Here is a 14,721-nt window from a genome sequence, read left to right as displayed (position 1 = left end):
GGTTCGCGCCCAGGCTCTATCGCAGCCGGCCGCGACCGGGAGGTCCATGGGGCGAAGCACAATTGGCCCAGCGTCGTCCGGTTTAGGGAGCGCTTGGCCAGTAGGGATATCCTTGTCTCATCGCACACCAGCAACCCCTGTGGCGGGCCGGGCGCAGTGCATGCTAACCAGGTCGCCAGGTGCACAGTGTTTCCTCCGACACATTGGTGCAGCTGGCTTCCGGGTTGGATGCGTGCTGTATTAAAGAAGCAGTGTGGCTTGGTTGGGTTGTGTTTCGGAAGACTCATGGCTTTCGACGTTCGTCTCTCCCAAGCATTGTAGCGATGAGACAAGATAGTAACTACTAACAATTTGATACCATGAAATTGGGGAGAAAAGGGTGTAAACATTATTTATTTTTTAAGTACGTCTTTGAAAGTGATGCAGAAGTTTACACTTGGTGGAATCATGCCATATTTAGACTAGATAATGTTAAACAAGGTTGGAATGTGAAGCAATGAAATGGGGTATTAGTCTACTTGATGACACCCACAGAACACAACTGTGAAGAGTTTGTGCAAATATTAGCGTTGTAGCTCTTATTGCGGGTCTATGACTGTGTGAAATAACCTCCCCAGTCAGCCTATTGTGTGTATTGACATTCATATTGCACTGTACAGCTTTAACTAAGGATTGGGGATCAATGAAATGGGGTATCAGTCTACTTGATACCCAATATATTTTTTTACCAACATCCTCAGAGTTATCTGACTCAAACATCCACGCAGTATTGTTTTTCCTCTGGAATAGTGTTCAATACACAGAGGTTGACAATAAATGTGGCTCAATTCAGTTGTTTCAGATAATAAGAGCTACGACACAAATGTTCTCAGGGTGTTACTGAGTAGACTGATGCCCCATGTCATTGATCCACAATCCATAGGTAAGGCTGTACAGTGGAATAAGTATGCCCCCAATGCAGTTCTAAAGTATAATACATGCAGTGTGATTTCTACAGATCTTGGTCAAATTAACCTTTTGTCTTTTGATTTTTATAACATTACAACCTCGTTTAGCATGATCTATTCAATTATCACATAATTCGACTATTTTTATTCATTTGTATCACTGTGAATGACAGTTTTATTTTGAAGGCTAACCGCAAATTCCACTATTGTGCCGAATCCTTATTGTGGCTAGCTTCACATGGTGGTTACGACCGCCATTAATCAAATAAGAACTGTCTTATAAATTAGGGGTATTGTAGATGACACCTATCTATATACTTATATAACTAACTATATAGCTACTCAAACAGATTGTAGTTTTGCTATGTTATTGGGGAAGAACATTGTTTGCATCCATGAGCTAGCTAGCTTTTTTTTATGTCTAGCACTGTAGGTGAGCGAGACTACTTTACCAGCATCATAGCATATGTATCGATGAATCGTTGTGACATGAAATACGAGTGATAGTGTAATCAATGTGTAACTACCTAAAAAAATGAATGCAATAAATTATTGGTTGAGAATGAAACGACTGAACAAATGAACAATGAAACAGCACAGCAAGTAAGTGAAAAATAGGTTTTGATTGTGTTTTATTGGTAGTGGGGACATACGTACATGCCAACCAAATGACTTTTTGGTGTGCGTCTGTAACCTTTGTTTAACTAGGCAAGTCAGTTAAGAACAAATTATTATTTACAATAAGAGCCAAACCCGGAAGACGCTGGGCCAATTGTGCGGCCCCCTATGGGACTCCCAATCACGGCCGGATGTGATACAGCCTGGTTTCGAACCAGGTTCTGTAGTGACGCCTCTTGCACTGAGATGCAGTGCCTTAGACCGCTGTGTCTGTGTGTGTGTGAACTATTTAACTGTACTAAATGCTTAAGGCCGCAAAATTGTTTGTTTTTTGGCAAGGAAAATATCAGTATCGGACAAATGTCGGTGCATCACTATTTAAAAGTATATTGAGTTTGCAGTGTGGTGCCAGGTCAACAACTTCTCCCTCAATGTCGGCAAGACAAAGGAGCTGATCATGGACGACAGGAAACGGTGGGCCTAACATGCCCCCATCCACATTGACGGGTCTGTAGTGGAGTGTCATGAGCCCTTCAAGTTCCTCGGTGTCCATATCACTAAGGACCTCAGGAGGCTGAAAAGATTCGGCATGGACCCTCAGATCCTCATAAGTTCTACAGCTGCACCATTTGAGCATCTTGACTGCCTGCAGCACCACTTGGCATCCGACCGCAAGGTACTACAGAGGGTAGTGCGTACGGCCCAGTACATCACTGTGGCCGAGCTCCCTGCGATCCAGGACCTTTTATAGCAGGTGGTATCGGAGGAAGGCCCTACAAATTATCAGACTCCAGCCACCCAAGTCATAGACTGTTCTCTCTGCTTCCGTATGGCAAGTGGTACCGATTAGGGTTGCATAGCGGAAACCCGGTTACTGAGATTTACTGCCCAAAACCACTCCACGCACCAGTTGAGGTAATTGAGGTAGTATGTACATGTAGGGAGAGTTAGATTAGAAACAGAGCGCAGCCGCAGCGTAAAGGATGGGTCTGGGTAGCCCTTTGATTAGCTGTTCAGGAGTCCTATGGCTTGGGGGTAGAAGCTGTTTAAGAAGCCTTTTAGACTTGGTGCTCCGGTACCGCTTGCTGTGAGGTAGCAGAGAGAACACTCTATGACTGGGGTGGCTGGAGTCTTTGACAATTTTTAGGGCCTTCCACTAGCACCGCCTGGTATAGAGATCCAGGATGGCAGGAAGCTTGGCCCCAGAGATGTACTGCAGCTGTAGAACCTTTTGAGGACCCATGCCAAATCTTTTCAGTCTGAGGGGCTGAAAAACTCCACGACTGTCTTGGTGTGCTTGGACCATGTTCATTTGTTGATGTGGACACCAAGGAACTTGAAGCTCTCAACCTCTTCCACAATCGTCTCCTTGATCACGTTGTCCTGGCACCGCACAACCAGGTCTGACCTCCCTATAGGCTGTCTCATCGTTGTTGGTGAGGCCTACAACTGTTGTGTCATCACCAAACTTGATGGTGTTGGAGTCGTGCCTGGCCATGCAGTCATGATTGAACAGGGAGAGCAGGAGGGGACTGAGCATGGACCCCTGAGGGGCCCCCGTTGTGGATCAGCGCGGCAGGTGTTTTGTTCCCTACCCTTACCACCTAGGGGTGGCCCGTCAGGAAGTCCAGAATCCAGTTGCATAGGGTGTTTCGTCCCAGGGTCCTTAGCTTTGTGATGAGCTTTGAGGGCACTATGGTGTTTAACGCTGAGCTGTAGTCAATGAATAGCTTTCTCACATAGGTGTTCCTTTTGTCCAGGTGTGAGAGGGCAGTGTTGAGTGCAATAGTGTTACTTCATCTGTGGATCTGTTGGTGCGGTATGCAAATTGGATTGGGTCTAGGGTTTCTGGGAACAGCCTTTCAAAGCACTTCATGGCCACAGATGTGAATTCTATGGGGCGGTAGTCATTTAGGCAGGGTACCTTAGTGTTCTTGGGCACAGGGACAATGGTGGTCTGCTTGAAACAAGTCTGTATTACAGACAGGGACTGTTGAAAATGTCAGTGAAGACACTTGCCAGTTGGTCAGCGCATGCTTGGAGTACACGTCCTGGTAATCCGTCTGGCCCTGCGGACTTGTGAATGTTGACCTGTTTAAAGGACTTACTCACATCGGCTAAAGCGAGTGTGATCACAGAGTTGTCCGGAACAGCTGGTGCTCTCATGCATGTTTCAGGGTGACTTGCCTCGACGCAAGCATATAAGTATTTTAGCTAGGCTGGTAGGTTCATGTCACTGGGCAGCTCGTGGCTATGCTTCTCTTTTGTAGTCTGTAATAGTTTGCAAGCCCTGCCACATCCGACAAGCGTCGTCACCGGTGTAGTACGATTCATTCAAGTCCTGTATTAACGCTTTCCCTGCTTTTCCTGTACAATGTAGAAAATAGTTTAAAAAATAAAGAAAAACCCTGGAATGAGTAGGTGTTAAAACTTTTGACAGATCGAGAGATCGTACCAGTCAAAAGTTGGAACACCTACTCATTCCAGGGTTTTTCTTTATTTTGACTATTTTCTACATTGTAGAATAGTGAAGACATCAAAACTATGAAATATAAATAATACACACTTGCAGTGCATTTCCAAATGCACTGCAACTCTGGAGCTTTGTCAGAGTGACCATGGGGTTCTTGGTCACCTCCCTGACCAAGGCCCTTATGAATGCACCTGTCTTTGCTTTGTCGTTATGGGGTATTTATTGATTGAGGAAAAACATTTGTTTTAATTAATTTTGGAATAAGGCTGTAACATAACAAAATGAGAAAAAAGGCAAGCAGTCTGAATACATTCCAGCTAGCTACATCTATGGGCTTTTATGTTTTTCTGTCGTGCCTAATATGTATCACAATCATTTGTACTTTTTTGGTTTTGGGGTTAAATGTATATATTTTTTATGTGGGGCTCATAAAATATATTTAAAGTATGGCTCATCAGGCTCAGGTTGCATCAGGCTTGCATTTTCGATCAAAGATCTTATCAAATCACTTACTGCTTTTGAATGACTCTTCCGGTTTAACTATCTGCGTTGACCCGCTTTTGCATTAACTCTTGACTCACATGCTGCTACTGTTTATTATATATCCTGTTGCCTAGTCACTTTATCCCTACCTATGTTTACATATCTGCCGCGTACCCCTGCACATCGACTCGGTACTGGTACACCGTGTATATAGCGAAATAATTAGTTACACATTGTGTATTTATTCCTTGTGTTGCTTGTCTATATCTCTATTTCTATCCCTGCATTGTTGTGAACTAAGTTAGCATTCCACTTTTAATCTACACCTATTAATCTACACCTATACAAAGCATGTGACAAATAACGTGATTTGACACCCCTGCTCTAGAGCATCGACTGCCATATTGTCAATTTGTTATTAGACTTGATTTGGCGTAAGGTTTCCTTTGATTGAACATTTTGAGTTTTGCCTCGTAAGTATTCTCCCTGACCTTATCTGTTTCTTCTGTATGAGTCGCGCATTTTCTGCATCCAGCCAGCTCCCACCCTCCTTGCTTCTATTTGGTTTGCTGTCCAGAGATTTACATTTTCATTGTTTCCAATTATCTATGTTAAATGGCCATCTAGTCTCAACTCTCCTAAAGACCTGATAAGTTTTCAATTGGCTTCTTTAATTCTAAATGGTGAGTGGATCTCTCCCTCAAATTATGTGGCCAGTCCAATATAAACGGCAGAGCTTTCTACGATGTTAGTGCTGCTCCATGGGTGTGCTGTGAAAATCTTCCAACCTCTTCCTTCGCTGTCTTGCCTTCCATTGAAATGCTCTTAACTCTCATTTCATCCCACTGTGTTTCCCAGCGTCATGTTTTTTTTCTGGATTTTCTGACTCTTCCCCTCTCTTTATCACCAACATTTACACCTCCATTCTTTCCTGTCCATTTACCCTTCCTCTGTCCTACTCGACCCACTTTACCTTTTTTCTTTCCTGAAAGCACAGTCCCGGATGCAGTCCTGACCCGTTTGTGTTTTCTGTTTTGGTGTAATGTCTAGCTTTATTTACAGCTCCTCCAGCAGTCTGCCACCTCTGGGAATGCCCTCAACAACCTTCATCCCATGTCTGGTATGTCAGGTAAAAACAGACATTTCCCACCTCTCTTCCCCCCTTTCCATTCTTACACCTGCACTCTAAATATGTTTTCCTCCCCCATCCAACTGCCACCTGTAGTGTGCCTGGTGAAGATGTGCGTTATTGATTCTGCTGCGTGCGTCATTCTCTGCATGCCTGAACTCCCAAGTGTGCTGTGTTTGTCAAGCAGTGGTGAGGGACCGTGTTCAAAACCTGCTCATTTATGAATTCAATTTTGAGCTGAAACGCGCTGTCACTAGGAATCTCCAGACGTTAACACTAACACACAAACTGGTGTTTTTAAAAAAAAAATCTGGTTTCTAGCAGTGTGTCTGCTGCAACGAGTGGCTACTTATCGAATTCATCATAGCAAGAACTGAGTAATGTTTTCATTCCAATATGATAACCACAGGGTATGTCATGGGGCAAGCTACAATTGTTCAAGATTTTACAAAGCCTGCTTTAAATTCATGTCGAAACTTCATCCGAATTGATTCGAACTGTTTACCTCGTTACCAAAGTCAGCTCATAATCCATCTGCGTTCATCTGTGTTTATTGAATGGGCTGTTAAGTTTCTACTTTTGCCTCCCATCTCACACATTTCAGATTGTGTTGAAAAGGTACCTGCAAGTCTCTGCATTAAGCTTCACATGTTGTAAAGCAAAAACAGTGATTGCATGACTCAGCGTAACCTATATATTGACCTAAGCGAGATCTAGGTTCCATGGCCCGTATTAAGTGCAGATTATGCGTGTGTCTCAGGGCTGAATGCCATGCAGAACCTGGCAGCCCTGGCAGCAGCGGCCAGCGCCACACAGGCAACGCCCACGGGCAGCAGCGCTCTCACCACCTCTAGCAGTCCCCTCAGCGTGCTCACCAGCTCAGGTACGAGTACTGGACAGCAGGCACACTCATCATGGGACGCCTACAAGGGTTGGTCCTGCTTTTTTTCTCTCACCCCCCCTCACCTGTATGTATCTTTAACCTTATTCCCCTGACTCGTCTCTGTGAACCCTGTTGGTTGTGTTTCATTAACCTTTCCTCCTGTTGCCTTCCCATCCCTAGTCTCTGCTTTATGTTCCCTGGTCTGTGAATTAAGACTTTGAAGTTCTACTAGCGGAGTCAAATGGTGGCGTTTTCCTCCATGTGATTAAATGTTTTGGGGTTGACTCATCTCTACAGCAGGATCGTCACCCACCTCCTGTAACAACAACTCAATGAACCCCATGGCCTCCTTAGGGGCGCTGCAGTCTTTGGCCGCAGGGGCTGGAGCCGGCCTTAACATGGGCTCACTTGCAGGTTAGCAGACTCAAAACATATTTGTATTCGTCTATTACCTTAAATCTATTAAATCTATTACCTTAAATTTGAAGAGTGCATGATACATATACAAAGTATTCTAGCCCTAATCTTGTAACAGAGCTCCTGTGTCTAGGGATGGCAGCACTGAACGGTGGTCTAGGCAGCGGGGGCCTGTCGAACGGAACCAGTAGCACCATGGAGGCCCTTACCCAGGCCTACTCTGGGATCCAGCAGTACGCTGCTGCTGCCCTCCCCAGCCTCTACAACCAGAGCCTGCTCTCCCAACAGAGTGTCAGTGCTGCAGGAAGCCAGAAGGAAGGCAAGTAGGGGGATCGAGATGGGGCATAAAGGGGTTTGACTGGGGGTGTGGGGATGGGGAGATTTGTGTTAACTGAAATGACTGCTCTACAGCGATCACGTGCTACGCTGTGATTGACGTTTGATTGTAGTACTCGTGCAAGGGATATTAAGAGCTTAGTTATAGATTACATCATTTTTGATGTGACCTTAGTGTGGGATTGGTGAAAATATGTATTGTCACCTGCTGAGGGTTCTGTCTTGTTTTAAATATGCTGCAACAGCAAGCGACAGTCGGAGCACCGGTAAGATTTAATTGCAACATTCTGAAATGTTTTCACAGTACTCTGTGGCGGATTTAGGTATAGGCGACATGGGCAGCCGCCCAGGGAGGCATCTTGCTGTGGTCGGCACGGGACGCCCGCACAAAAACAATCAGAATGGTGACATTTGCGCGATCGGTTTTCTATCACTCATTTGCACATCACGACAATGATATCATGTCCCTGTGTGGGGCTGTGGGTCAATTAACCTTGTCGGAGTGGGCGCCCTGATTCTAGTCTGTGAGCTAGGCAGGCTACTGCCTGGGAAGGTCTCTCACTCAGAAGTATGAGATGGGGTGGGGGTTGGTTGACCTCAGGGCTCTACACTGGAACCCTGAGGTAGGGGGGTGGTGGAATCTATCAAATAGCACACCTCTAACTTTGTACAGTAGTAACGCAATTAGTGAAATCAGTCACACTACGAAATGCAACCAAATAAACCACAATTCATTCATAATACTGTGAATAAATAGTTATTTTTTTTCTGGTTAAGAATAATATTAAACCATTCTGCACACCACCAAGGTGAATTGGTTTAGTCTTGACTCTTGGTTGACCGTGTTGGGGGATGGGTAATGTATTGACGCTTGAGTGCAAAATCAACACCAATGGGGGGCGAGGGGGGGTGTTCGCCCAGGGAGCCATACAAGCTAGAACCGCCACTGACAGTACTTGTTGTAGGAAATGTCATTTTAAAATGAGCATAAATCTGTATCAGAAGGCTCCTCAGATAACATTTTGAAATGCTGTTAGTCTGTCAAAAACAAAATGTTTGCCTCTGGCTTAGTTGTATTCATTACCATCTTGTTGTGTCAGACATTGTAATAAATGATTTCCTGCTCTGCTCTCTTAAGGCCCTGAGGGAGCCAACTTGTTCATCTACCACCTCCCCCAGGAGTTTGGAGACCAGGATCTGCTCCAGATGTTCATGCCCTTTGGCAACGTTATTTCCGCTAAGGTGTTCATTGACAAGCAGACCAACCTCAGCAAGTGTTTTGGTATGCTGGTGGATGGGGAAAACAGCACATCACGGTCTATATAGTGTGTTCTTATTATGAAGGCAAGGATTGATTTTTAAAAATCTTTTATCTGGATTTTCTTACAGGCTTTGTGAGTTATGACAATCCAGTCTCATCCCAGGCCGCCATTCAGTCGATGAACGGTTTCCAAATTGGCATGAAGCGACTAAAGGTGCAGCTGAAGAGATCCAAAAATGACAGCAAGCCATATTGAATGCTTTCTCTCAATTGGACTTGGTTAGGATTTTTTTTTTCCTTCTGGTAAGTGGAGTGTGAATAAGAAACTAAAACCCTGCTGCAAACCCCTACCCTTGCCTCATTCTTCCCTCTCCCTTTGCGCATTACAAGATTACCACTTTGCTGGGGTCACTCCTTTTTATTCTCTGTATTAACAAACGCAAGCAGAAAACAAAAGCATCATGCAAAAGGATGTTGCTCAACTGGATACTTGCGTTCTGTTTTTGTATTTTGAATTTTTCTTTTTTAAACGTAATTGTATTTGTTCATTTTATGTTACGGTGTCATTAGTTTGCTGTGTAAAAGTTGAGTCATAATGATGTTGCACAATGACAGCCAGTTGCCAAAATATCCCCTTGATTTTCACCCCTGCTCCCACCACCACCTAATCATGCCACCTGACCCCACTCCAAATTGAATCCCATCATAACCAAACCATCCCCATGGTTGCGTTCTTAAACGCTCTGATGCGTCATGCAGAGCCTTCCAGAGAACTGCCTTTTTGAAATGAGGGTGGACAGACCATGCACCGGATAATGGCAAGAGAACAATAGCTGTTTGCCAACTGCAATTATCAATTATGTACGCAAGATCTGAGTTCACTCCAGCAGATGAGCCATTTAAAAAAAAAAAAAAAAGTTTTATTTATAAGTTGCCTGAAAAGTCTATTTGTGATGCTGTACCAGGAATACATTGCATACAGTAGGCTTTTACTCATTTTTTTTGTTTGTTTGTTTATTTATTTATTTATTAAACAAGAAGCTTGAATTTCTGTTCTCAACATATTTTGGAGCAAAATATAGTTTTTTACAACTGAATGAATTGATTTGTAAGACGTCAGCAGTATTGCCTTGAATGGTTTTGTGAGATATTTTACTTGCCAACCTCTTGATTGGTCTCAGGACAATGTCACAACGCCACACCCTTGCTTCAGGGATGTAGTGTAGTTTATCTGAAATATTTCACCCTTTTTTTCAATTGAATATCAGAGAGCGTATGGGATCCTGCGTCGTTAACAAATACTGTGCTGAATGTGTGTGAAGGGAGGAATAATTGGGTCCTACTTTATGAACACAGCCGTTAAGGTGTCATCTGGCTTGAGTAATTTTATTCCCCACCTGTCAGATGTGTAAATTTGACCTTCTGTCTAATGCTGCCCTTCACATGTCTTCTTTTAAGTGAGGAACGGTGACTTCAGTAGTGGCAATAACTTAGTCTCTACTCACCCATGATCTTTAACTTCAAACGAGCCTTCCGCCCCATTTAGAATATTTACATTCAATCTATTTCCTTTCTGTTTTTAGCTGTCAATTCAAGTAGAACATCAGTCCTCCTTCTAACACTAAATGGAATATCACTTGGCATTGTGGGCTTGCAGCAATCGAGTGTCCTGGAAAAGAGCAACATTGGGACTTTTCGAAGTTAACATTTGTCAGATTCATCCTAAATTATCCAATCAGCTCTACTAATTACCGATGCAAAAATAATGCTCTAATTAGATATTATAATTGATTTGTATTTTATTTTTTCTCTCGTTAACCAAAATGTTTTGTAATTATTCATCCGCAGTTCAAGTAGTCTGCTCTACCTCTCAGAGCTGGTTAGATGAGACTACTCCCTCAAAATACTGACATCCCTGCAGATTTTTATTCCAGTGTGTGTATTTATTATTAACTAAACTCTAGCATTTCATGATTGGCGACGTTAATCACTACAACAAACAGTAATCCCTTAGACTTCCATTAACTTAGTGTTTTTATAGAAATGGAAAGAAGCAATTGTCCAGATGTATATTACAAAACTATTATGCCCTTTTCTATTTTTATAAAGGTTTTATACTTCTCCCAAGTGTCGGGAACTATTTATTGCCTACATTATTTCTCTGAATCGAAATGATTGAAACAATCTTCAACAGTTTTTTTTGTAGAACACTAATGTGACGTTGGTTACTACATTTAAATATGGGAGGGTTAAACTACTGACCTGTGTAGCCCTATTCAAGTGTTTATTGTTAATGTGCAACAAGTGACAATTTTGTATGGTCAGTGAGTAGGATTTGCCAGCTGCTTAAGATTTCGAAACTGTTGTCCCCTTGCATTTTAAGAATGGAATATATTATAGCGAAAATCAATATTTTACTTGAGTTCAACCTAGATATGTGCCTATTTAACTATCATTTCCATTTGCATAACAATACCAACTGAGAAAATAGGCTTAATTAAGCAGGGTTACTGCAAGGTTAAGTCCAGGGTATTTGCTGCCATTTAAAGTAAGTCCAAAGACTGAATCTCAACTGATGGGGGCACATAGTTGTTGTACATGAACTTAACCATCGCTGTAAACTTTGCTGTACATCTCATACTTTTGCTTTGTATGAAAGGCATCATTTTGCGTAAGCGTACAGAAGTGGAATTCTTAACATGGTAGAGAGAACATGCCAAACACTCACAGAAAAGCTATTTTGTTTATAACGTGAAACAGGCTAATGTAGTCTTAAAGTTTTATAGCGTAAACTGTTTTACTCATTTGTTTTATAAATTGTCTTTAGTTTGTTTGCGCTGTCTTTACTTAACCTTTCTGTATTGTATTGACAAACTGCCTTCTTATTTTAAAAGAAAGTTACCTCCTTGCCACTTAAAGTACAGATACTTTACTTCACTCAGTTTTGTATTGTGCACCTCGAGAAAAGCTCCTTTGCTGTGGATGTAACTTAGTTGTATTGCATTGCATATGATGGAATTATGAACAGATTAAGCACATAATCAAGAGAAATGTTGACTGAGATTAGTTGACAATCAGCTCTCATAGGTCATTATAGCAAAGCACAATCTAATATTGCTGGCTCATAACCCAGGTGACTATCATTACAAGCGAAAAATTGCTATTTTTACAATCCGTAAGGACATTTTTTTTAAAAGCACATTGGGACAGATGGTGCTAAACCCCTTGGGAGGATTATTTCCTGAAATTGGAATATTACTGATCGTTTATATATTTTCTTTATATTTTTGACTACTGTATTAAAAGTCCTCAAACGTAATACTAAGTCACAAATGTTGACTGTACAGTAGTAGGCAGTCAGTGTGGTGTCTCGGTGTTGTTGTGTCCTCTAAGTTCTCACCTCAATTCTCTGTTTGCATGTTGCTTGTGTTCCCCCTCTGTCCTTTTCGCCTCTTCTGTCTCACATTAAATGTTCTGTGTTTAGATTTTGTATCTGGTAGTGACCCCTTCCCCTCCCCATGCAAAGATAATCATTTATGATTTTCTTTTTTCTTCCCTCTCCTTTTTCCGTTGTTGCTTTAACCTAAGTTTGTCTCCCTGTTTTGTTTTATTCTAGATATCTTCGTGCCCGTTTGTTCATCGTTTGCCTAGCATGTTGATGTGACGTCAAAAGTTCATCGTCCAGTTCGTTGTCCTCCACTTCTATGACGCTTGAAATGTTCACCTTTTTGACCTTTTGTTAGCTTTTGGCGTTTATTGGAAAATGTTTTTGTTTGTTCTGTTTTTCTTTTGTCCTTTGTGCTGCCAATAGGGTGCGCTAGAAAGACTGCCAAGAAAATAAATGTATAAAGCTACATTAGTTGTTACAAGCAAAAAAGAGAAACTATTTTTTTCGAGAACTTACTGACATAACCACTAGATTTAAAAAAAAAAAATGTTTGCCTTCATAGTAAACTCGTTTATTTTTCCCTTTATGTTTTGAGCGGTCTTCCTAGCGCCCCCCACACTACATTTTTGTTTTGTGTCTGAAAGCAACCAATCAATTTATAGAAACTACTTTTGCGTGTGCGTGTTATTTCTCTTGTAAGTTCTAAGCTTTTTTTAGGATGTCTTTGGTCATATTCTGGGGGTGATTTTGTGTTAGGTTAGTTGGTATGAGGGTAATTTTTGGGGAGTGTCTAATGACTGACAACGATATACACTTGAATCACCGTTTTTGTCTTTCAGTGTGTGAAGTCATCACAGGCACATAATGTTTTCATTTCCTTTTGTGTGGAAATCATCCTTAGTCTGAATAATAAAATATACAAAATGAGCAGAATTGAGTTTCTTTTCAGTTATATATATTTAGCATGCACTTTTTTTTGTAACTTCACTGAAATCCTCAGCAAAATGTGATTGACTTTTTTTTAATAGAATAAAAAAAGTTAGGAAAAAACTAGTGCCAAGCGATGCTGGTGGTCACATTTATCTCTTACACGTTGCCCTTTGAAGTTAAGATCTGGGCAACAAAAGTATGGGTTGGTTTCTTTTTCAACGTTGATGTGGTGGGTTGTACCTCGTAGGTTTTTGTGTGTGTGTTTAGACTGATTTTTAAAGACCCCTATTTTATATTAGGACTTGAGGTGAAGTTAGGTGTTGGAATTATTTGGATTTTTCTGTAGTACAAGTATTCCCTAAACTAGATAACCAGGTTATAAAGCATGTGCCCTAAAAGGCTTATTTGTTTCAACTTTGGGATTAATTCTGTTGGGTTGGGAGTGTTTTTGTCTCATAATGAAGGCTAAACACTACCTTTTCATGCAGTTCCTGATAAACTTTGTATTTTACTCCCAGAGAGCACAGTTTTTATTAGCATACATTGTCGTTAATATAGTTGTATTGCATTGGCACAGTGTGTAGCATGTGAAGTGATGTTTTATCTGACCTGAGTTTGCCGGATAACTTTAGGCATGTTAAATGTGTGTCGTTGTGCATTAATTTGCTTTACTTATGAATCCCTACTACTGTCATCATTTCAGTGGTCCACATGTATACAAACCATTGTCTTTGCAGTAGTTAACATGGCTCCATCCCTGTTTAACATCAGGGCCCTCTTCTCAAACCAGGATTGGGTTTTAGAAATGTAACCTCTAACTACGTTATAGAACTGTCACATGTTCTGTACTCAAGAACTACCCTTTATTTTCACCATTAAAAACTACTTCTCTGGGTTATTGATCTCTCGTTGTTCAACAAAAAATATGTTGGATGGAATCTCCTTAAATGAATTGACCTGCAGAGAAAATAGACTCATTGGATTGACTGGGCTCATTTAATTTTAATATTATGTGACAGATTGTATTTCCAGATTTGTCAGCTGCTAGGTCTGAGTTTAAATGTGATCCTAGAAAATAAACCTGTTGGATATTTTTTGCATTATTATTGGTACAAAGTGACTGATTTTCTATTTAACTTTTGGTTTCTACAGTTTCCTTTTCTACTAGAACAAAGTTATTATATTTCAATGTGATATTGAAATTCAAAAGTTCAAAATTGTAGAGCTTAGTTGCCACATGACCAAACCTTAGTTTGTACAGCTGTAATATTAATTGATAAGAATGCAATTCTGTGAAGTCGCCTATTGTTGAATTCAATTAACTTTTCTTTCTGTATATTTTTGTTTTGTTTTACAATGTTGTGATTTTGCTGTGAGACATAGACATTGCTGAATTTATTAGATGGCCAAAATAGTTGCTTTTTTAATAATTTCAGTTCGATATTGTCTTTGAAATGTTTTTGATTTAAGGATAACACTTGTCTCCACAGGCGTGAAAGCTAAGTGCACACTCAATAAGCAGTCGTTTTGTGAGCCAAAATTGTGATCCCTATTTGGTTGGTTTGTTTATGTACAATTAAAATGTTTAAAAAATTCATATTGAAATTGTCTATTTGCCCTTTTTTCCAAAAGGAAATATAAAGGCATAATGTGTTGAAATGTGAGTCAACTAGAGAAGGTCAATTTATTGGTAGGGTACACAGCTGACAGATCTCTGAGAGCCTGTCATGCCTCAACTGCAAGTGTAGCTAAATTCTTTAGATGGGGACACCTGCTGGTATATTTATTTTCTGTAATTTGTAAAAGCAGGAAACTTTTTCAATTTAGGCCTAAGGTAGGCCCGTTCACCTGCTGGG

At 41.2% G+C, this 14,721-nt stretch overlaps 1 protein-coding gene across 39 annotated transcripts in view; it reads left to right on the top strand.

The window, feature by feature from the left end:
- Positions 1 to 14,462, top strand: part of LOC118357589 (CUGBP Elav-like family member 1) — a 41,062-nt gene extending 26,600 nt beyond the window's left edge. For 6 of the 39 annotated variants that reach the window (XM_052479447.1, XM_052479628.1, XM_052479458.1 and 3 more), the window contains 7 exons: positions 5,572 to 5,650; positions 6,411 to 6,581; positions 6,831 to 6,947; positions 7,069 to 7,269; positions 8,425 to 8,568; positions 8,676 to 8,850; positions 12,164 to 14,462. In XM_052479447.1, coding sequence (XP_052335407.1) covers positions 5,572 to 5,650; positions 6,411 to 6,581; positions 6,831 to 6,947; positions 7,069 to 7,269; positions 8,425 to 8,568; positions 8,676 to 8,803 — 840 coding nt within the window. In that variant the 3' untranslated portion in view covers positions 8,804 to 8,850; positions 12,164 to 14,462. Of the gene's footprint in view, positions 1 to 5,571; positions 5,651 to 6,410; positions 6,582 to 6,830; positions 6,948 to 7,068; positions 7,270 to 8,424; positions 8,569 to 8,675 lie in introns of all 39 variants that reach the window. The other 33 variants (XM_052479602.1, XM_052479648.1, XM_052479590.1 and 30 more) reach the window with 28 other exon arrangements.
- Positions 14,463 to 14,721: the final 259 nt, after the last annotated feature.

This window comes from Oncorhynchus keta, chromosome 2 (genome assembly GCF_023373465.1).
Source record: "Oncorhynchus keta strain PuntledgeMale-10-30-2019 chromosome 2, Oket_V2, whole genome shotgun sequence".
Lineage (NCBI taxonomy): Eukaryota > Metazoa > Chordata > Actinopteri > Salmoniformes > Salmonidae > Oncorhynchus > Oncorhynchus keta.
The sequence above is the reverse complement of the archived record's forward strand: the minus strand, read 5'-3'. Positions and strand labels throughout refer to the sequence as shown.